This window comes from Phaenicophaeus curvirostris, chromosome Z, assembly GCF_032191515.1.
Source record: "Phaenicophaeus curvirostris isolate KB17595 chromosome Z, BPBGC_Pcur_1.0, whole genome shotgun sequence".
NCBI classification, from domain to species: domain Eukaryota; kingdom Metazoa; phylum Chordata; class Aves; order Cuculiformes; family Cuculidae; genus Phaenicophaeus; species Phaenicophaeus curvirostris.
This window is the reverse complement of record NC_091431.1, coordinates 11,014,159-11,038,132: the sequence shown is the minus strand read 5'-3', so window position 1 is coordinate 11,038,132 and position 23,974 is coordinate 11,014,159. Positions and strand designations below refer to the sequence as shown.

The 23,974-nt window shown below is 40.3% G+C and overlaps 1 protein-coding gene across 1 annotated transcript in view; it reads right to left on the bottom strand.

Moving 5' to 3' along the window:
- Positions 1-23,565, bottom strand: part of MTAP (methylthioadenosine phosphorylase) — a 32,957-nt gene extending 9,392 nt beyond the window's left edge. Inside the window, exons 1-5 of the mRNA XM_069880577.1 lie at positions 23,516-23,565; positions 17,755-17,841; positions 10,865-10,923; positions 8,328-8,495; positions 1,850-1,952 (exon numbers count right to left, since the gene is read on the bottom strand). Coding sequence (XP_069736678.1) covers positions 1,850-1,952; positions 8,328-8,495; positions 10,865-10,923; positions 17,755-17,841; positions 23,516-23,536 — 438 coding nt within the window. The 5' untranslated portion in view covers positions 23,537-23,565. The remainder of the gene's footprint in view (positions 1-1,849; positions 1,953-8,327; positions 8,496-10,864; positions 10,924-17,754; positions 17,842-23,515) is intronic.
- Positions 23,566-23,974: the final 409 nt, after the last annotated feature.

Below are 23,974 nucleotides of genomic sequence, written 5' to 3'. Positions count from 1 at the left end.
TGCAGTCAGAGAAAAGATGAAATTTCAGATTCTGATTCAATTTACAGTGCATAAACCAAATAAAACGAATATTTTCACGTACTTGCACAAGTGCAATAAAGTTTTCAGATGTTTTCATGCAAACCTCCTTCATTAGTCTACTACATTAATAGTTTTGGCTGTATTATTATCACATTTATCTATGAAATTCCCCTGAACTAAGATAAACTGGGCTGAAATGATCCCAACAATTTTCAGGGATAGTTCCAGGAAAAAAAGTTTAAGTCACTTTTATCTGCTATTTTCAAATACAGTGAAAGTATCCCTTTTCAGCCTCCCTAAGAGCTCAAAGCCACATGTTCTTTAAAACATCTGTTAGGCTGATTAGAACACATAGGCTAATGAGATAATGATCACATGTAAGACTGGGAAGTACCTAAATGTTGTTTTCTCTGTTTGAAAAAGAGCATTTCACTCTTGGCTTCTCAAAAAATGCAATGTGCAAAGAACACTCTTGGCTTTTCAAAAAATGCAATACCCAAAGAACACTATCTCTAGCTACATAACAACTGAATGAAAACTAGCCTTGGCGGATGTTTCCTGCAATCCCAGGAAACAGCTTAGGCATATTTACTTACCTTTTTTAAAAAATGCAAAAGAGACACAGAGTCAAGCACTGTCAATTGCTTCAGTAATGACAGTTTCAAATCCATTTTAGAAAGGATACAGTTAGCTCTCAATAAACTCCTTGTATCTGTTACAACACGACACCAAGCTCAAAGCCAATAAGCAGCCATATAGCAACTAATCTTGGTAAGACATGGCTAGGCTCTTGTTGCATGAAAAATGCAAGGTATTTTGCATAGCTTGCTGCTCAATGGAAGAAGGGCAAAAGCACACACATGTATAATATGCAGTGGTTCACTTCCTTATGAGATTTAAAATATTTTTACTTCACTACAAAACATCTTGATTCCCAGTGCACTGAAGCATTGCTCTCCTAATGGCACTGTGGACCTGCTGGTGGCAAACCTGAATACACAGTGCCTCACTAGTTAACAAAAATAGGCTATAATGACAATGAAGTGAATTGGTGACAAGATCAGAACAGCTCAGTAGTACGAATAATATGTACATGCTCTGGGCACAAACTAAACCACTTGCAAGTCTCATAGATGGATAAGGCTGATTCTGTAGGCATTCTTGTGCTGCTGGAGAACGTACCTCCCTGCATTTTCTGATCACAGCACGCCACAACAGCACAAAACATGCAGGTCAATCTTCACCCTCCCTTTTCCTAAGCTCTAAGAACACACCAACGCAGCATATTTAATCACAGATAATACTCCTCCCAGAAGCTTACAAAGGTGTCAAAAACCAGCAGTGTTTCATATTGCTTAGTCTAAGTGTTTTTGAAGCCTGAAAGTGACAAAACTAAGAGCAGCAGTTAAGGCTACTGTAATTTGGCTTGTTTCTATGATTAACATCCTTTAAATAAAACCATGAGACTTTACAACCATCCACTATAATCCACAAAAAGTACAAATGCAATATTATCTAATAATTTCTGTGAATAATGAAGTATTATTAGTTTTATTCTTTATATTAAACACGTAGAAGAATCTAAATTGCCAGCGGACATCTTCTGCGTATCTACCCCTTAGGAAGACAGCTCCTATAGACATAAGATGTTGCACTTCCCAGGCCTTCCTAACATTACATATTTCCTTAAAACCACAACATAGCTGAGAAATAGGAATAAAGAGGTGCAGATTGCCTCTGTATGCTCAGAATGCATTAACAGACAAATATATCATGAAGAAATGCCATAAAAATAACTTTTCTAAATACTCTTACAGAATTCACTAACCTCTCTGGTTTTGGTGCAGAAAGGCTCTGCCATTGAAATATGACATACTCCTGGAAGAATGGAATGCTGCCCATCATATAAAGTACAATGTCTTTTAGTTGTCCTAGAAAAGAAGAAAACATGCTCAGACAGAAGAACATGGAGAAAACAGAAAACAAGAAATTTACACAAACCCAAAATCACAGCATTCCTGGGAGGGAATAAAAACATCAGTATGATATTTATTAATGACCACTGGTAATCCTGTTTTGACTCTGTACAGACCTTTCAGAATGGTGCTCAAGATTATAAAACTGTTACTCTACTAGTGCGCTGTCAATTAACTGGAGAAAATCCATTGTTAACATGATGCTGAAATGCTGATTTGTTCCTGTATGACACAAATAGCCACATTATCCTGCAATTCTGCTCAAAAGAAATCAGCTAAATTTAATAGTCAGGCAAGTAATCTGAAAAAAGAAAGCAGAGTAAGCTTTCAAATAGGGAACAAATCAAGTCTAAATTGGCACAAAGCTAGTCAAAATAGAGTTTCTTAATATCATTGCATTCCTACATTGAAAGAATGGGAATTTATAGAAACAGCTTCCTGCATGAAAGAGGTGTGAATTCAACCAGAAAAACCCTAGCACAGGATGTCTTCATACTCTCAGAAAGATTGCACACATGCATTGGCAGCTTGCAAACAGATGAACCCTCTTCTCCCTTCTTTCGACAGCCAACTTAAATCACAGTCAAAATGCAAAATTTCTGCTGGTAATACTGCTCACAGTTGTTGCCCACCCAAGCCACCAGCAGATATTGAAAAGAAGGTTTTAAATACAAGTTACATGGTACAGTAGTTTTGGGAAAAAGCCCAACAGGGTAGCCTTAAGGATGAAATTATAAAACAGAAAAAGAGATAAGAAAATTATATGCAAAACAGAGTACTGTTGTTAAAAATTGGTTGAAACATTAATATTAATTTTTCCTTTACGGGATACTGAAGAGCTGCAAATAGACTGTATCTCATTTTACATACTTTTTTTTCAGTATCTGCTAATGAATTATTTAGCACTGGAGGAAATGGAAAAGTCATAATCCATTTCCTGTATTATAGTATTTCAGATGTCAGGCCCTTTCACTCAGAAAAGTCCTGAGGAAAGATCACACATGCACAGACGTTAATCTCTGACTTTTGTATACCCTGTGTTCTTTGGAGAGAATAGCCACATCTCTATCAGGGCAAATAAAGAAGACCCTCTACGCTTAGTGCCACACACAAACTCCATGGGAATAAGTAACTGCAGTTAAGACCTACAACTGCTCTAAGCAATGGACCACATGTTTGTACTCAAGACTGCAACAACAACTCTTCCGCAGGGAGGGCTGCAATTCTGCAAAGGCCACACCTATTGTATATCAGGCCAGCTGATGTATCTGTGACTTGCAAAGAGAATAAAGGCAGATTTGAACTAATCTCTGATTCTTGCTACCTATGAAGTAATGGCTGGCACAGATGCCTTTTTAGCCTTCCTGCAGCCCTGCTACTCAAGTCAGGACTTGGCTGTCCTGGTCTGTTCCACTCACCTGTCTGCAAGGTACAGGGTAGAAGCATATAATTTTCACCGCTGCAACACTGTTTCTGTGTATCCCTTGTAGAGAGAATGAAAGTTACAGAATCACAGATGTTTTCCTTGCCTTATACTCAGAAAGATCTCTTACCAGAGAGCAAAGGAGAGTATCTGCCTAAAGCTCCTCTCACAACAGGAGTTTCAAGATCTTCCCCATGTAGCCTGAGTGACTCCTTGAAGGAGCCAGCAGGAAACAAGAGATAAGGAACTAAACAGCCACTTTTCAATAACCATTTGTTCCACAGGTCTCACAGTTTTAAATGTGAAGTCCCCGTGCCCTTCCCCTGAAGGAGGGTCTGCTTAACAACAAAGTAGACTGCATGTTATATAATTGTGTACAGTGGCACCCATAGTGCACACGAACTATAGCACTGTTGCAATGTTTTGCCATGCCTGCCTTGTCCTTGCTGCTTTTTCAAATTCAAAGCTGCACATACTCCAATTTTGAAGGCGTCCCCAGAGTTTGTATTCTCCACTCTGCAGCAACAGTCACACTTTTAACCAGACAGTAAGGTGTCTTTTGCTCTTGCGTTTCTATTTTCTCACAGTAACACAAAATTTTCTGGTAATGCTGACTATGACTGATGCTAGGAAGCAAAATCCAATTCAAGTAAGTGAATGAACCCATCATTTCCATCTGTAACACACAGTCCTCTACCACTTGCATCACACCTCTCCTTTTCTTCCAGTGGTGTTGAATTACAACCAAACTATTAGTAACTGAAGAACAAAGTGAGAATTAACATTGGCACCTGTTGCTCTGCCTCTTCAGGGATACTGAAAGAAAATTCTCCCATGAAAAAATTTACAGAGTGTAACAATACTGTAATAATTGTAATGGTGCATGTGACATTCAAACAGTATCTATATGAATTCAAACAATAAAGTTGGCAGCTGCTACAGCACTTATCCTATGAAGCTATTTTCTACATCTTCCTGACTGAGCTGAGTCATCTAAGTAAGTAGCTACCTTCTTTTCACAGCAAACATCAGCAGCAAAATAAACAAAGTATTAAAAAGCCCCTAATCAGTCTGATCTAGGCAGGTGGCTAACAGAGCTGTAATACACTAAGAGGAGCCAAAGGCATAAAAAAGTACTTCTTGATTTATTTTAAGTCTCTTTTTTCAAAGAAGAGAACAACTGTTGTAGCCCATAATAGTACCAGCAGTCACTTTTGAATTTGGAAGTAGGGAGAACACCATGGTAATATTTTGGTGCTTATTTAACACAATGTGTCTCTAATTGTTTAAACAAACACAAACAGATAAGCATAAAGAAGGCAGAGACTCTATATACAAAATCACGTGCTTACTACAAGTGCAGAATCAAGCTCTCAAAAGACTGGAAATGCTATATAGTTCTAATTACAACTATTTACTGTTCCCCACTCTAAGTCAAACCTGTGCCCCAAACTAGACAGAAGTCCTACACAGCTCCACGTATTGAGATCCCATCATTAACATCAACAGTGTGAATGTCCAAGGGGGGCAAATCACAACTGCTGATTACCGCTTCCTGCTCAGTTCTCATTATACTCCCATTCCCATTCAGTATTCCCTCTTCTTGCTTCATATCTGAAGGAGAATCATGATGAGCTCCTTATTGAAAACTAGAACCCATATATCAAAAGGCACCTGGAAAACCCTGATTTTAATGGCAGCTGGAGTAAATCCAGCGGGAAGGCAAACAGGACTAGAAAGAAGATCATCATGATGTGATGCCTACAGATTGTAAATGAAATTTTTGTATGCCGAATGAAAAGCATTCTTCACAATGTATAACCACGTTCAAAGATGAGGCTAATGCCTCAGCTCTGGTTAGAATAAGATTTGTGTTCATCTTGAAATCCTTCCCGCCTAGACCCAAGACACTTTCTTATGTAGTTCCTGGCATGGGTTAACTACATAGAACCTAGGGTTATCTTTCAAGAAAAATAGCTAACTGGTTTTGCAGCTTTAGCCAATACCTTCTTTCCAGGACTGCTGACAGTTTGTTTCTAGCACCCCGATTTTTCATTAGAAGGTATTTCATGAAAATTACACCTTTTTAGAGTTTGCTGGACAATTAATCTATTTTGTCCTATGAAAACATCTTCCAATCAGTAGCACTGTTTTCATAATGATATACATTATGTTGTCAATCTAATAGACAACACGCCCCTGTGAAAAGCAAAAATGCAGACCTTGCCTCCAAAGAACCAGCAGTCTAACACTCACTGGCAAAAAACATAAGAAAAAAGATTTACTACAGCAATCAAACTGTCAAATGAAACAGATTGTTATGAATTGACAGCTTTCTGAAATAAAGGGCAAGCTAGTAATGATTTTAGAATTCATATTACATATATTGTTTTCCATACTGAAATATTTTCATGTGCATTTCTTGGAAGCTTACTGATTTTCCAAAGCCACAAAATAAGTCTCCACAAGTTCCCACTCTTCTACATTGAAATGAATACTTACTGTCTGGATGAAACACTGTTCATACATGGGCTATGCCACTACTACTGACAACCATCTGAATAAACTTTAAATGAAAACACAGACCACAGAATGGTTGAGGTTGTAAGGGACCTCTAGAAGTCATGTGGTCCAATCCCTGCTCAAGTAGGGCCACCTACAGCTGGTTGCCCAGGACCACATCCAGGCATTTTTTCAGTATCTCCAACATTTGAGACTCCAAAACCTCTCTGGACAACCTGCGCTAGTGCTAGGTCACCCTCACAACAATAAATGTACCCTGATTCAGAGGGAACCTCCTTTGTTTCAGCTTGTGCCCACTCCCTCTTGTCCTGTCACTGGACACCGTTGGAAAGAGCCTGGTTCTGTCTCTTTGCACCGTTCCTTCAGGTATTTATACACATCAATGAGATCCTCCTTTAGCCTTCTGCAGTCTGAGCAGTCCCAGCTCTCTCAGCCCTTCCTCACAAGGAGAGATGTTCCAGTCCCTTCATCACCTTTGTAGCTTTTGCTGGACTCTCCCCAGGAAATCCATCTCCCTGTACTGGTGAGCCCAGCACTGGATACAATATTCCAGGTATGGCCTCACGAGTGTAGAGAGAGGAAGCACATTGCTTTCCTCGACCTCCTGGTAACACCCCTACTAATACAGCCCAAGACACTATTTGCTTTGTTTGCTGCAAAGTAAATGATCCCTGGCCTTATACACATCTTCACATCAGATAAATAGATATAATTTGTTTTATAACCCTTTTTTTTCTACTTGAAAAGGACATGTTCTTAAAACTGACTTAACCAATCTGATTATTTCCTTTCCAGCTCAGAAGCTATGATGCAGACTGTCAAGTACTGGGAAATTTAAGGCTGTGGGAGGAGATTGGGCTAGCTTCAAAATGAATTGTTAATTTTGACAATGACATTTTGGGTGGAGGACAGTCTCAGATTTCATATCTGTGTTCATTTCCTGGCTCTGTTAATGTTTTTCTGCCTGACCTCTGCAAGAGTAAGTTACTCCATACTTCCAACTCTCATATGTAGCAGATAATAACTCTGCAATCATTCCAACTGTTCTTGTTTGAAACTGCAGGCTCTCTGGGCCAGAAGCTACTTCTTACTATGCATCCAAGTCACAGCTTAGTACACTTAGGCTCCCCTCACCTACCTAGGAGTCTGACGGATGATAATGCTGTCAAAATAACTGGTGCTTTACCAGCACAATCATGCAAATCGTGTGACCAAGTATGTTTAGTACTTTTCCTACATAAATCAATATTGATACTAAAACTACTCATTTGCAAGTACTAATGGCAGAATCAGGATTATTATGATTTAATCTGTATAAACAAAGCAACTACTCTAAATATGTCTAGACCTGAAAAACAAACAAACAAAAAAAGACCATTGTCAGCAATACAGCTGCTCTCCACCAAAAAAATCAACTCTAGTGTAACAGGAAGCAGTTTATAGGGGCTTCCTCCTGCAGGGTACTTAGTCATTAACATACATTCTACAAGAGAAAGCACTTCAGTTACACACATGAAAAAAAAGTCACTAAGTTAAAACTTGAACAGCATGGCACTGCCAAGAACAAGCTTAGGTATTAGATGTTGAATTGGCAATGAAATCTGGACAGCAGCATCACAAAAGCACAAAGCTCTCCATCCTAAACACTTACAACTGGGTAGAATATCAAAGTAAGACTTTCAGATACAGAACACTTGTAAGTATTAACAGTATATTTACCTTTTAAAATGTGCAACTATATTTTTGAAATATCTTGTGGAGTCAGTGATGTTTAAATGTAGCCTCCTCCCTCACCCTCTTTGTTCGAATTCTTCTAGACATCAGATAATCAGAGAGGACTGACTAGAGTACACAGACTTTGGAAAAAAATTACTTCCTTATGATTCCTTGCACATAAAAAATGTTAGCATCTCTCCTTGCTTTAAGACAACCTCCTCTCTTTTCCCACTGTGCTGAATTTGACCCCTTTTCTGTAGAGTCTCATTATTACTGCACATATTTCCCTACCTCGATCCCACAAGGCTTTCTTGCACTTCTCCATCTCATTTCAGATTCTTCTTAAATCTCAGAGCGGTCTGTGCTTTTATCCACGTTCCTCCCCCACATCTGAAAATAGTATATCTCTTCTCTTCAGACTCTTCCCAAGGAGCTATACTTTGCTCCTTGGCCATTCTTCAAAGCCTGGCATTTCTTCCATATCAGTTAAAGCTGAACTTTGTTATCCCATACCTGTTCCCTATCATGTCTTCTTGTAAGAATCTCACTTTTTGCCATTCCACAAAAACTTGTTAACATTAGCAAGTTATTATATGGTTTAACCCCATTTGTCTCCTTTTTTTTCTCCTGCAAAACTAGGGACACAATTTAACACAGATGTTACTCACCTGTCAATGAATTGGTCAATTATGACAAGATCACCAGGTTGTATTTCCTCTCGTAATGAACCACAGGCAGTGGTCACTAAAACATGTGAACAATTTTCTTCTTTCAATGCCCAGATATTGGCACGGTAGTTGACGTTTGATGGCATAATTGTATGATGCCTTCCATGCCTGCAAAGATATGTGTTGCAAGACAGTAAAATAAATCAAGCTGCAATTGCTTTCCTTCTTTCAGATAAAGAGAATTCCAGGAAATGCAGTTTCCCTAACAATACTGGAAGTGGAACTGAGCTTTTCAGCAACCCCCTGTATAATTTGTTTTTCTAACTGTATTAAGGTTCTCTCAGTATATGATTTAAGCAGCAGTGGTGTTTTTAAACGTAAATTTTTTATGTTCAAGACCGTAATGAAAGAACTTTTAAAACATAATCCAAATATACCTTAGTAGCTTTAAAAGTACAAAAAGTTTCTTTTTCTTTGAATTTCTAAGTCAGTTCCATAGATTCTGAAAACCTAGGTGTAGCAAGTCAAATATTCCACACACCACAACAAATTTTTAAGATTTATATATATCTCTACAAATTTTCAGCTTAGAAGTGCTGTTTGTATTCTCCCACGCAGAAAAGAGTGGCACATCACAGGAAATGCAATCCAGAAAGAACATACTGTTCTAATCTGTCACCTTTCCAAAAAAACCAGCTGAATCATGACATTTTTCTCTTCACTCTTAATGTGATCTGACAGCCTTCATAACCAGAAGAATGACTTCACACTGATGCAGTATATTTTTTCACCAAGACCTTACAAGTCTTGGTGAAATACTTAGCCTCATATGCACAAGCTTTTGTGTTATCTCCGTTACGACTACAGAGATACATCAGTCACATACTGATTAAACACATTTGAAAATTATTTTCAACCATGTAGACGAAAGAACCTAATTTCCCAAATGACTCTTTCACAGAGATCAAATGGTCTTACGAGCTTGATCAATTGGGATCTGGGATTTGCACAAAAGATGACTAAGCACTGTCAGGCAGGATTCCCATATTGTCATTAGCATTTCTGATAAGCTACTAGGAGCGCAGATTGTACTGTTTAATGTTGCAGTTATAGTCATAATCCTCTTTTGAAAAAATCTGGCATTCATGAGTAAGCCCTTCATTTTTCCCAAAACACAAAGTGAAGTTCCAGGTACCTGAGCCCCAAAAGCAAACTCAGAGGGGTGGTAATATGAATGGTCATAAACCCCAGTGAGGATGTAATCACAGCTCAGTTGTTCAGCCACCTGTAGGCCAAGACCTATATTGACACAGCATAGCTGCAGAATCTTAGCTTAGCATTTCATTTGAGAAAATGAGAAAGATGTTGTCCAGGTGTAATAAAACACATGAGCAAAGTCCATGAAAGATAAGAAAAGTAAAACTACAGACAGAAGTGTAGTTGCAGAGAAGGTAACACTCCTCAGCTTAATGGAAAAATACTGACATGAAAACTATTGTGGCCCTGAATGCTCTACTGGGTTGAAATTTCCCTGAAGAGGCTCACTCTGGATCTCTACTCACACACTGTGTCTGTGATCATAAGTGCTCCCACTTCCACGCTCAGGCCCCAGCCCCAGTCCTTGCCTGAGCTATGTCACAGGTGTGCTTGTTCCCAGCCCTGTCTCCCAGATGACCTTCAGACCTGTGCTGGAGTTTAACTCCAGACCTGTTTTCTGGATTGACTTCGGATAAAAAACTGCAGCCTTGCCTCTGGCTTTGGCCCTGGCCCCATCTCCCACTGCTTCTGCCTGGACTCCCTAGATGAATCCTGGACTTGATTTATCACCTCATTTTGTCCAGGACTGCTGATGAACCCTGTTATGAGTGCTTGGCTCTGCCCACGCTGTCCAGATGCTGAGAATTGTGCATTCTTCTATTTAGTCTAACAGCACATTGGTCCAAGACATCCACTGTTACATTAGTGTGAAATTTCCATGCACTCATCTGCGGATCCTGCTTCCAGAGTATTTTCTGAGTACAGAAAGAGATGTCTTAATAAAAATTACCCATGGAAGAAAAACTATGTGGGATGCAGCCTCCTGTGCAATAAAGATAACGGCTAGAGGACTCAGTCTCAACGAGAATGATTTGGAAGAGTCCACAGTGGTACCAAAAGTACAGTTCATCTGTAAACAGGCAATTTCTCAGTTTCACAAAGGATATTTACCAACATAGGGAGCAGACAGATTACTAAGGTTAGCAGGCATCAACTACTTACCACCAGAGCAGGAAGCCTGGCATGTATTAGCTCTTACTAGGGCAGCACTCCCGACTGGAATTCTCTTTCCTAACCTAGATGGTATTTTACCTATAAATGCTCTCAAGTCCCTGCAGCATCAAATTTCTTCAAGAAAACAACAGACTCCTGCTAGACTTCGCTAGCAACTACACAAAGCAAGATGAAGTCAGAGTGAAAATTTGGTTAACCTCATGTAAAAAGAAAAATCTTTTGAGAAAACTTGAAGATACAGAATTCTTCTTAAAATGCTCATTTACCTTGCCAACAGCACACAGTCCACATTTTTTATCTTTCCCAATATCAAAGCATCTGATGGCTGCAAAACAAGCAAAGAAGAATAAGTTGCAGTCTGGTAATCACATTAGAAATCTTAACTGCTCCTTGAAAATAAGGATAGCTATGATAGGAAATTATGGTTATCACTGCAGTCTCACAATTTCTTCAGCTTGGAATGAACCTGCAATTTGACATGGCAGGTTAGCAAACCAGTATGGAATAGGAAGATCAAACTTGACGCTACAAGATTTATCACAATTTTTCTGTCTTCATATTAACATTAATATTGCAACTTATTTTAGGGTTTGAAACAGCAATACTTTCAAATACTTTGAAACAATATTTCAAACAGTGCTTGACAAGCATGAAAAAACCACATACATGTTGCCTTTAAATTGGATAGCATTTCACACTCTCTTGTAAACTTTGGTTGTAAACTTTTTGCTAAGTAGGTGCCACTCCCTACTGAAAGCCCCCTCCCAACAGAAATCATATTTAACCTGTCCCTCTCCATAACACTCTCCATTCACTTCTGTCCCCTTTCTACCACAGCCCCCTAGCTCACACTCACGTTCTAGACTCCCCCAGAGCTCCTTGCTAAAGTCCTTCTTCCCTGCTGCTGGGACTCTCACTCGTGGGAAATGAACCGTAATATGACAGGGAACTTTCGGTACCCAACAGCAGAAGTAGCGTTGGACTTGGTCTGCCCTGGAACCAGGACAAAGCACGTGCTCTCCTCTCACAGCTACATGACAAGAATGTGCATTCCTCCTTACTGACCAACCGTTCGGAATCTAGAGAATTTTGGTTTTAGATACCCAGCTGGGACATGTGCCCTGCCCTGGAGATGGTTATATTGACCACGTGTGACAGGCCCAAGTCATCAGCTACCACTACAATAAATTAACTGTTCTGTGGGCTGTGTTCTTCTCCTGGGCTACACGCATCAGGGATCCAAAATACATTATTTAATAAAAAGGGAAGCTAGAAACACTATGTAAAGCTTTTGTTTAATTAGATGCTAAATTGCATTTGTGCTGGAGTGGTGCAGTTGGAGGTGCTGCTTGTCCGGCCCAACTCAGAACTGCATGCTTTTCACTGCTTTTACTGCAGTGCAGAAGAAACTCTAAATAAGCTGGAAGCCACTATGTGCGCCAATCTCTCCGTCCATGCCCGGGGATTTCAGGCTGAAACAGCAGTTAACGAAGTTATGACTTATCTACTGATCACGAGTTTGCAAGTGTCTGGAAAGACTCGCACATTTGCTTTTAGAAATGGTCTGTTGCCTGCCACTTGATGTAATCTTATTTGTAGTTTAATGTTACCTGCAAGATTTCACTTAGTGTTTAGATTTAGAGCTGTTAATTCTGTTCCACACTTGAAAATGTGCAGAGATCTAGAATAATGTGAGTCCCACCTATTATAGCTGCATTTTAAAGATATATAAATATGGAGATATATATATGTATCTCCATATATATTTGTATATAAAAATATATAAATATGTCTGCACTTCCTACTGCAGACATATTTTTGGTCATTTTCAAAGTGAAACCTCTTCAAAGCACCTACGTTTAAATTCTGCCACACACAGATTTACCACTTTTTCTTTTTTAAATAAAAAAAGTTCCAGAAAATTTATTTTTAGAACTGTAGTATATTCTGACTTATTTTTTAAAGTCTCCACTTAATACTAACCTACTGACATTTATACGTTTCATCTATTTACCTTACTTTACGCATATCTTTCTGAATTAGACATAGCTTTATAAGTGACATTTCACACAGGGCAAAAGTCTTGCTGTCTAGTTGCCAAGGTATTTGATGTTGCAACATCCAGAACAATGAAGATTCACATTTAGGAGTTTGTTTCTAGAATCCGTTTGTCTCATTTAGACAGCACACATCTGCTGTGTGAAGAAATAAGCATGCAACTTAGCTCAAAGCAGGAGACAAAAATACTCTTAAAAAAGAGGACTTCTGCCAAAATCCTTGCCTCCTATCAAAATGAAAAAATGAAAAGTAAAGATCTGTAAGTTGAAGACTGGACTGTTTGCTTTACAAGTGACAGAGTCAGGTTTATGGCAAGTGACAGATTCAAGTTTGTATCAATTTCCAAAAGATTTGGGGTAGAAAGGTGCGGGGCAATTTAACTGCTATTTGATATTTATCCATACCACAGAATTTCCACTGAACTCAGGTATTCACTGCTGATGCAGCAAGAATGCAACAGCTTTGAAATCCAACAGGCTTCAAAATACAGTTGCAGCAGCTAGAGTTTCCTTCCCTATCTGCTGCCATCCCCGTCACTTCAAAAGCCTTCAGGGTGGCCATGTAACACAACTGGTTGTCATCTTTACAGATTTTCACAGAGCACACTCAGTGCACCTTCCAGGTGACTGCCTTAATATCTTTCTTGCACATGATTGCTAGAAACGTAGCAGAGAAAAAGAAAGATTTGGAACAAAGAAATTGCTGCTAAATGATGAGCTGGCAATTTAAGAAAAGAACTTGCAGTTACTGCATCATGGGTCATTAAAAGAGAGGAAATAAGGATAAATCAGCACATTAAAGTTACAAGAAAGTGAAAGATACAGAAATTTCAAACTATGTATTAACCACTTAACAAAGCCAGGGTATGCTGCTGTGCTGCTCTCTTTCTCCCACAAGTTCTTTCCAGCACTGTACCTCCCTATTATTATCTCAGTTGTAGTCAGGAGCTTTGAAATTTTGATTAAATAACAAAAACTCCCAATGAAACAATCTGAATTTAAAGCTCCAATACAGCATTTTAAAGAAGGATTTAATAAAAAAAGTTCTAAAAACTTCCCAATAAAGTTCTCAAACATTGCTAATTCATATACATATTTAAGTACTTCCCCTTCCACAAATTCCAAGTCAGATATATATTACTCAATGTTGCAAAACAGAAAAGGAAGCAAAGAACCCTGGGTAGTTAACCCTAAATTATGACATTAGCAAACAATTGATATAAATCCCCTTTCTCTGCAAGATAAATATGCATAAAATAATGTTCATATGGTGCTTAGAAAATTAATTTTTCCTTAGTCTCACCTCAGAAGCAAGCTGGAACAGAAAGTAGAATGAACAAGTAAAATAAAAATCTGGGTAAAAGCTGAGATGGAAAAGCATCTCGTAGGTTCTCCAAGCCCTCATTTAACCTGTAATCTAGTTTAGGAACCAAACAATGTACATTATTTTGAGAGGGCAGAAGAGGAGCTTAAATATTATGTTGCCTGATTTTCCTGATGCAAGCATATACAGTTCATTTGTGAGGTGGAACCACCCCCACTCCACACTTTTTTTGCCAGATACACCTATGACCAAAAAAACAGGGAGGCATATAAAGCAATTATCTAGAACAGGAAGATATTTTGCTTACTTGGAGAAAGGTGATTCAGAACCAAGTACTGTCATCTAGAATGTAAAACAATCTAACTAAAAGTATTTTCTGGACAGTTTTATTAGTGCCTTCAAAATTCAATGACGGAGATAAACACTGTTGCAAGCAACTTTTTATCATATAAGAGACAGATTTTTTTCCAGTATCTGGAGGTGGAATGTCAAAAGGTTTTAAGTTATTTCCCATAGAATACCAAAATTTTGATGCTATGAAAAAGGTGGGAGTGTACAAGGGAGAAAAGAAATCTTGAATATTAACCACTGCAAGCATATTTATTTTTTAAAAATCTCATGTATCACATTTTCATAGTACTACTAATGTAACTTGAAAGATCATGGCAGTACCATGCCAATATAGAGGATTGCAAAAATTCTCATACTAGTTTTCTTTCAACTTTTCCATATTTCACCTGACGAAAAAAAATCCCACACTCCCTAATAACATGTATTTTTTACTAAATGATTCTAACCCTTCGAGATGAGCAAAGCAGAAGACAATTTAAGGACTCTATATGAACAAAATATAAGCTATTAATTTGGCTGTAAAAGTAAACAGCTGTCAAATGTTAAACGTGCCAACGAACGTTACCACCAGAAAGGTTTTCAGCTAGAAGTCTTTTGGCTATGTCCTTGCCAAGAAATCTAAGAATTAAAAAAAATTAAGAATTTAAGGAAAGTAGAATTGTATACTTCTCATTTTTACAGGATAGAATGAAATTATTTACATTTTTTAACTACAACTTGCATTTTCCTTTTGGCATTCAGGCATTCATGTTCATTCTTCATAGTTTCGCTTGAACTAAAGAGGCTAAATATTGCACCTCTAATTCTCTCAGCAACTAAAAGGCCACAAAATTTGGAACAGTTTATTTAGATTAAGCCTATTAAAATCTCAGGAAGATTCTGTCTCCACTGATGTCACAGCTCTATGAAAAAGCATCTTTACGGCAGAAAAATCCCAATTTGGTTTTATTTCCCTAACATTCAAGAACAAGACACATCTTTAGAAAAAGAATACTAACACAAATCATAAATTACTAAACTTTTCCAGGCACGCTTACAAAACCTTATTTGCCCTTTCATATTTGGCCTTAGCTACTTCTCTCATATCTGTTGTTCCAAAATAAGAGAGGCAGGTAGTGTAATACCTCCTTCCTGAATGCTATAAAGTCTCAGCAGAAAAATAAGCAAACATTGATCCTCCTAGTGATACCAGCTAAATTTGTGAGGGTTTTTTCTGTTTCAATTCAAGCCCATCAACTTGACACACTCAATGTACTTTATGCCACAGTAAATTTTGGTCTAAGCCCTTTACACCTCACACTAAGGCAAATCCACCAGCTGCTCCACGAGGATGAAAACTGCATTCCAACACTGATGTGAATGTGAGTCTATGCAGGTGTGAATCTACATGACGTGACCATCAGACCTGTGGCCTGAGTTCTTCACAGTTCAGCTCTACATGCAGAGAGAAGAAACAGAGGACAACAGGGGTAAGGACAAAAGCTTGCTGGTTGGCAGTGCTCCCTTTCACATGTAAGAGAATCCTCACAAAGTTGCGGTTTTCCATCCAGGTCAGCTTAACAGCCTCAGTTCAGCTCACTACAGTACCTAGAATCCATGCTTAGGTTCCTACCAAGACATCTCAGTTACACCTCTGGCCCCAGCCATACATAGTGACAGAATATTCACAAGCTTTTCTTTAAGCTGAGACTCTGCTATATGTATAACACACAAGCTTAGACATAGCCAGTCCATTGATCAAGGTTTCACACAAACCAAAACCGGCAACCAAGACTTATTTTCCCCTATTCATGTTGAATTCTGTGAAGAACACAGTAAAAAAGACAGTAGCTAACCTGTTCCCTAAATGAAATTAGAAAAGCCTTCCATACTGACCAAGGGTGCAAGACTGAGGAAGCTTTTCCCACTTTCTTGTGCAGAAGCAGGTACTCTACTCTTCTCTGTAATACTAAACCTTGCTGTAGGGCACCACACTGCAGAATTCGGCAACCCAAGTACCGCTGCATCCCAGCACTGTGACAAAACAGCCCTCCAAACGCTGTGCTACCACTGTGCCCTTAACTATTTATCTGAACATACCCTGTGAAGGAGAAGAAGTGTTTCACCCTTCCTGGATAGGAAGGCTTCAGTTAATATCTGCTAAAAGCACAGCACTACTTTTGCGTTGTTAGCAGCCTTCAGACACAGCCATGCTCTTGATCATCCATGACTCTCAAGGAACTAGAGAATGAAGTGCTAACTGTTTTGGTTTAGCCAGTGAATGCTACTACAGACCAATGCTGGCTGCTGTTCAGAGAACAGGGTACAGAAAACAGAGGAGGTAAATTCCCTTAATTCTCTTTCAGTTTCTTAGCAGATTCTGAAGGATGGTGGAAAAATCCAGTGCATTTTTCTGATTATGTTTTCTCCTCCCTTAACCTTCTTGAACGCTGTGCACACAAACTCTACTTGCTCTTTATCATCCTGCCTCCCTCTCAAACAAATTTTGAATGGAGGCACACATTTAGATTTTCAATCATGTTCCACCTCACTGAGCTTTCAAGCAAGGTTCTACCCGTAAAACGGCTCTTGCTGCCACATGTCAGGTGTTTTATTGCATGTATACTAGCTCACAATGGTAGATTTCATACAATATAATTCCGATGGCAATTCTAAAGCACACAGACTCCCCTGGCCTTATGACATTATTGAATATTTGAGACCTATTTCTTCTATCAGCCTCCTATGTCTATGAAGGCCTCTTTTCCCTGTAATTTCCTGCCTGCAAAACCATAATCCTTTGTCTTGCCAGTTTCTACTATATGGGCTTTGGGGCAGGGATTGCTCTTCACAAAACACTTTGCACTGTGTGTGAGAGAGCAACAGTAGTCTCCACTCTCTTTGCTGAGGAAAAGGGCTGAAGCAGTGTGAGGAAGGATTGGTCAAGAATTCCTGCGCCACAAGAAGTTTCAGAACTTCATTTTCAAATCGGTTTTAAATTGTTATAGGCATGACTGTATGGAAAACACTGGTACATAAAGCATGATTCAGTGGTTACATGGAAAACGGTGGCCCACACACCTCAAAGGATTGTTTTCTGCAATTCAGAAAGGTTCCTGGAGCAATCTGACATATGTTACAAGTCACACAACAGCACAAAACTGAAAGACATGGTTTATCCCTCTTGACTGCAAATTCGGGATCCAGTTTCTAGATTCATCCAACCCACAAATGAGAAGAGGTACAGTCTCCTTTGCACATCACCTTTCTAACACCTAGTTTCTACAAACTAAGAATCACACAACACATAGCAACTTAAAGGAAATAATCTTGTGACAGTACCTCCTTTATGCATTCATTTAACAGTCTGAAAACTCTTAAAGTACTGAAACATCTTTAAAAAACGCAAAAAGCTCAGTAATAAAAAGAAAAAGGTTATACAGACCTTGCCAAAAGGAGTATCAACATATTTTTCTGTTCTGCCTTCTAAGATATCTGGATCATCCAGGCCAGTTCCACCAATAATGCCAATCTGACACAGAAAAGTACATATTAGTCTTCTTGAGATTACAATTAATTTAACAGCATGTCTGAAAAACTAACTAGGTGGCCAGAAAATTTATTTTCTGCTTGAGATGGGGCTAGACTACAGATCAACAAAACATAAAATGCCCAGCAGTTTCCCTGAATGGAAATTTCAAATGACTGATTTTAAACAACTGTATTTAGCTTGCCAATTTCTTACACTATGATTTTCCACTTCAAAGACCCCAAACTTAAGAAGTTATGGAAAATGCACAAAGATGTGCCAATTCATCATTTATTCCCAAAACAAAAATGAAGTGTGTTATTTGGGAATGCCTCCAATGAGTGAGAAATAAAGCATATTATAACAAGGGCTTCTGGTTTACATGGGAAAAAAAGGTTCTGTAGATAACTGCCATGCTGAATACTACAATGCATACAGTATTATACACAAAACAAAAAAAAAGAAGAAAAAAGAAAACATTTATCAGAAAATTAGAAGGTTTTGTATTGACTTGCTGAGAACTTCCCTATTTCTGTAAGTGGTATTTGTACAGCTTCTGAAAAGGGGGACAGCTCAACAGCATCACTACAAGTGAAATTAAAATAATCTGCAGATAACTTCACCTGCCATGGGCAGTGCTCGGTTTCTTCACATATTTACAATTAGGCTGTTAGGCATCTTAGAAGGTGTAAGGACTCATTCAAATGCTGTGTCACTAATTGTCTGCTACATAGACACATTAGCATCAGCTTTTGTTCAACTAACCACCCCTCCCTAAGCTGAAACTGAACAGACTCTTGCTCCTTCTACTTTTTTTTAATTAAGTCTTTTCAAGTACTTTTTCCCCAATTTTTTATGAAATTGACTTACAGTTTCAGAGCATAATGGGAAGGGAAAAGAGAGGGCAAAGCAAAAGGCCACTTAAAGAAAATATATTTTATTTTTTTAGAAAATCAGGCTAAAAGTCCTATGTTGTGTTTTCATATAACTCCTAGCGAAGAAGCATGAAGTGACTCACAATTACCACCTGTCATGCTTCAGTAACCACCAATTTCTTGCTCTTGCTCATTGCTCATCTGGTCTAGTTCTTTTGTAAAAAAAAAAGGAAAGAAAAAAATGGCAATTTGAAACATGTATGTTCACTGAGACTAACCCCACCTGGGATTTCATACTACAGCTAAAGAAAAATGCATCATAGCTTTCTTGGTTTTAGTTCATCATTGGAAAGTTGGGGTTTTTTTTCTTTTCAGGGATAATTCCATTTTCGGTCATGTTTTATCTTGAGTCCAGGACACTTATAGCTCTCTGGATCAAATGGATACTGTCAGGGCCCCCACAACCTCAAGTTTAGTAATGGCATTTAAAAATTATGTCATCACTTATCACACACAGGGAAAATGCTACTGCATTTTTTTTTCTTTTCTCCTCCAATGCAACCAGTTTTTTCAAAGTTTGTCTCACTTTTAAGTTGAAGAATCATATCATATCATAGCTGAGTTGCTTACTATAGGAAAAAGAAAACTTGTAACCATTCTGGCATGACTCATTACTGCATGGTCCCATATTTAAAGACAGAAATTACTCAAAGCCTCCAGACTTGAACACACAACATGGCCCTTACACAACACACCAACACATGCAACCTGGACGTTTTCTTAACTTTCTCATTAACATAGACCTCATATGTTCAACCACGCTGCTAGCTGACTCCGATAAGCAGAGGCTTTAAGGTCTCTGTTACACATATACTTCTCTGAGAAAGCTTGGCACACCAGATGGTGTAGACGCTGAAACTAACAGACCTCCTGTTTCCTTTTGCTACCCCCTTGTGGAGTGCGGGGTGTAGTGCAAAGAAAAATACCAGTAAAAACCGCACAAACTCCAACCCGGAATGTACTCAAACATTAGGAAAGACCCGTGTCATTGTTGGCAGCGGTACTGATGGGTCTGTTCCCATGTTATTCATCTTGCTTGTTTATCATAAATGTTCAAATTGTGAGACTGCCCAAGAAAACCCTGAAAACTATATAAATTTTAGGATGAATAATTTTTCACCTTAAGAATTATGTAAGAAGTGTGTGACACGAGTAATCGCTCAAAACCAACCAAAAAGCACCTTAGACATTGTTCAGGCATGCATTCTGTAAACACAGAAGATTACTACATTAGCAGAAGCTAGGATAAAAAAACAGTCTAGAAAAAAAAATGGTTCCTTCAGTAACTTATCTAGCTTTAGTTTTGTATAAGGCTTGTTTTATCAGAGCCTTATGACTTAAGATTGAGAACATTCAAAAGGGAATGTTCACCTGCCTCAATTTTAGTGACTGCTGAAGTGAAAGTTGTTTGGGTTGAGGAAGAGCACAATGCTGGGAATAAATTTTATGGCATGTTATAGAATCATAGAATAACCAGGTTGGAAGAGACCCACTGGATCATCAGGTCCAACCATTTCCATCAAACACTAAACCATGTCCCTCATCACCTCATCCACCCGTCCCTTAAACATCTCCAGGGAAGGTGACTCAACCACCTCCCTGGGCAGCCTGTTCCAGTGCACAATGACCCTTTCTATGAAATCTTTTTCCTAATGTCCAGCCTAAACCTCCCCTGGTGGAGCTTGAGGCCATTCCCTCTTGTCTTGTCCCCTGTCACTTGGGAGAAGAGGCCAGCTCCCTCCTCTCTACAACCTCCTTTCAGGTGGTTGTAGAGAGCAAGGAGGTCTCCCCTCAGCCTCCTCTTCTCCAGGCTAAACAACCCCAGCTCTCTCAGCCATTCCTAATACGGCCTGTTCTCCAGCCCCTTCACCAGCTTTGTTGCTCTTCTCTGGACTCGCTCCAGAGCCTCAACATCCTTCTTGTGGTGAGGGGCCCAGAACTGAACACAGGATTCGAGCAGCGGTCTCACCAGTGCTGAGTACAGAGGGAGAATAACCTCCCTGGACCTGCTGGTCACGCCGTTTCTGATACAAGCCAAGATGCCATTGGCCTTCTTGGCCACCTGGCACACTGCTGGCTCATGTTCAGTCACTGTCAACCAACACCTCCAGGTCCTTCTCCTCCAGGCAGCTTTCCAGCCAGACTTCTCCTAGTCTGTAGCACTGTTGCTGGTATTTTTGGGATGCAATGCTTTAAGGTTGGTATGAACACACAGATCCAGCACTGTAACAGACCGTTGCTGTACCAGAAAGCAGCACAGAGTTCAGTCTGCTCATGGCAGCATAGGCTGGGGGAAACTGCTTTCAGATTTGCTCATGGGGTACCTACTCTTCTGCTGTCATGGCATCAATGAGTTCTTGTGCTGCCTAGTTCTGTCCCAGAGCAGGCTTTTACACCAGCAGCCACACTGTCAGAAATGGCAGCAGTGCAATAAGCTGACAAGGAGAACTGAGAGCATGGAAGAGCCAGACTACTAAGAACTTGCTTTTGCCTTCTTCCTCCCTGTAGACCACCTCAGCAGTGGTTTGGTCAACCTTCAAGCTACCTTAGGCAACACTGGCTAGAAAAATGCTAGGCTCACAATAGTTCACAGGTGAGCTACTATAGGGGAAGGAAAGTTAAGCCAGCAGAAACTTCTTGAAGGTACTGCTTTTTCAGCCATGTAACACCAATTTAGAGCTGGCAGCTTCAGCCCTAAAATTCACTTTACCTCTCTGCAAGAGATTTGCTTTTCCTCCAGTTCACATAATCTCTAGGAGTATCAGTTGTGTCTAGGGGCTGACAATTCTAAAATGTAATTCTATATTAAATTCTATTTTATGGTCTTCCTAATAAATCATCAAATGGAATGCAGCTGCTGTAGGCTCTGTGCAGAGATACTCTGCCAAGGGACCTGAGGTCTACTTCCACCTAGGAGGCCAGGCACTGAAAGCAAGGAATGGCAGAGGAGTTGATTCAGGGAGAAAAGTCTCACCTCTCCTCAAAAGACAGAGTGTCACTTCTAGGAGTGAAGTCAAGAACAGAAAGATGCAAGACTGCCTGCTCCATTCCAGACTTTGCATCCTAGAAATGGACATAAAGGACATAATCTGTAAAAATTAACAGAAGCTGGGGCTAATGTGTATGGTAGTCAACCCAAACTAAAATGGCATTGCAATGTAACGAAACATGAAGTATTTTACTATGCTATAGTCCATCTCGAACACAAGGACAAAGAACATCAAAAGTGAAACCTAACAAAAAGTTACCACACCAGTAACTACAAAATCAAAAGAGCTTCTCCAGGGGATTCCAAATATTAATCACAGTTAAATGTACGCCCTTCTTCACCTGCTGCTCAGTGAAATTCTTCAAACAGGTTCAAGCACAATACACACAAGCATCAATGCATTTACAGTCCATGCTTGTGCATCTGAGGGCCTTTTAAGTATTGCCATAACCAACTGTGAACCTTTATGACAAAGAACAACCAACAAATACATCTGAATTCCTGTCCTCTAGTTTGGGGACCATTAGAATAGGAAGAAGATGGCATTAAAGAGACTTTCATTTAACAGGAGATAAACAGCAAGCAGTTCACAGCTGAGAGGATAAATTTGCTGTCTCTGTAAAACGAAGGCAGCTTATAATAGATTTTGATGCACAAAACCAACAGCAAGAGTCAGTTCTCCTCAGAAAGCAGAACTGTTTGGGTCAAAAATGCAAACTCAGAGTTTCAGACCCACTAGCCTGCGCATCCCTGGCGCAGGTGATACCGAAAACGCCTGCAAATAAATTTTCTCAAGACTTGTTTTGGAGTTTTCGAAAGCAAGCATCCTTTTTATGCTGGGCTGGGCAACACAAGGCAGTGATCTCCATCGATCCTGTGCAGCAAGACAAGAGCTGTGGACAGGGTGTATTTCCTACTTATATGCAGATTGTATAAATTTTCCCAGAAATCTTATACACTTTATTACTTTCCAAGGACTACTTTAATGTTGTTTTGAACTTTGCAGCAGTCAAATCCCTGGCTAATTTAGAGCTGGCTCCAGCTCTGCTTGACCTTGCCTTTGAGATGGGGAAAGGCTTGAAAACAACAGGTGCTCATAGAAGACGCAACTGTTCAGGACAGACCATACTTCACACGAGATCACCTCCAAAAGAACGAACAGCACCTGGAAAAACACTATGTGAAAAAGAAAATGCCATAACAAACCTCCATGGTATCAGAGGGACATTCTAACTTTCAAAAAATACAGTTACTTAGATGAACTCAATTGTAGCTTGTATGCAAATATTCCACTTCGCATAATAATAAATGATATAAGCAGTTGATATTATAAACAGTGGGATGTTTTTTATTTGAGATCAAGTAGAGCTTTGTCTAAGTAACTGTTTTCTTTGAGGGTTAGACACAACGTGGCGCTGATGCCAGGCTTTCCTTCAGACAGAGTTTTCTGGGACGCTGCTCATCCCTTGCAGACAACACCGCCTGGTGCTCAGCGCGGTCTGTGCCGGGCAGGACGCCGCAAGAGGCTCCGCAGGCCGCGTTCCCGCCCCGCGTCCCGGAAGGCCGGAAGGGAGCCGGGGACCGGGAGGCGGTGGAGGGGGGGGGAAGGCGTGGAGGGGCAGCGCCTACGCGCTCCCGCTCCCGCTCCACGCGCGAGTTATCCCGGCGCCGGGCGCCGCCTCCTCCGCCTCTTCCTCCTCCTCCTCTTCTTCCTCCTCCCCGAGCCGCCGAAGCGAGCGGGACCAGCGCTTACCTTCACGGCCGCGGCGGCCATGTTGGCGGGGAAAGCGGGACGGCGCTGGCGGGCGGTGCTGGCGGGCGGCCAGCCCGCCGCGCGCTTCCAGGGGCCCCCGCCCCGCCCCGTCCCGACCTGCCGCGCGTGCCGCCGGCCGCCAGGGGGCAGCGCGCGCCCGCGCGCGCGGGGTTGGGTGTGCTCGGCACTTCCGGTGCGTGGAGGGGCTCCAGGTGGGTATTGGGAGGCGGGGGTGGGGGTGGTGGAGGAGTGCGCTTTTTAGAAGAAGATGGAGTGATACACAATGGAAGGTTTAGGTTAGACAGTAGGAAGAAATTCTTCACCGTGAGCGTGGTGAAGCACTGGCACAGGTTGCCCAGGGAAGCTGTGGCTGCCCCGTCCCTTGAGGTGTTCAGGGCCAGGTTGGACGGGGCTTTGAACAACCTGATCCAGTGGGATCCCATGGCAGGGGGGTTGGAA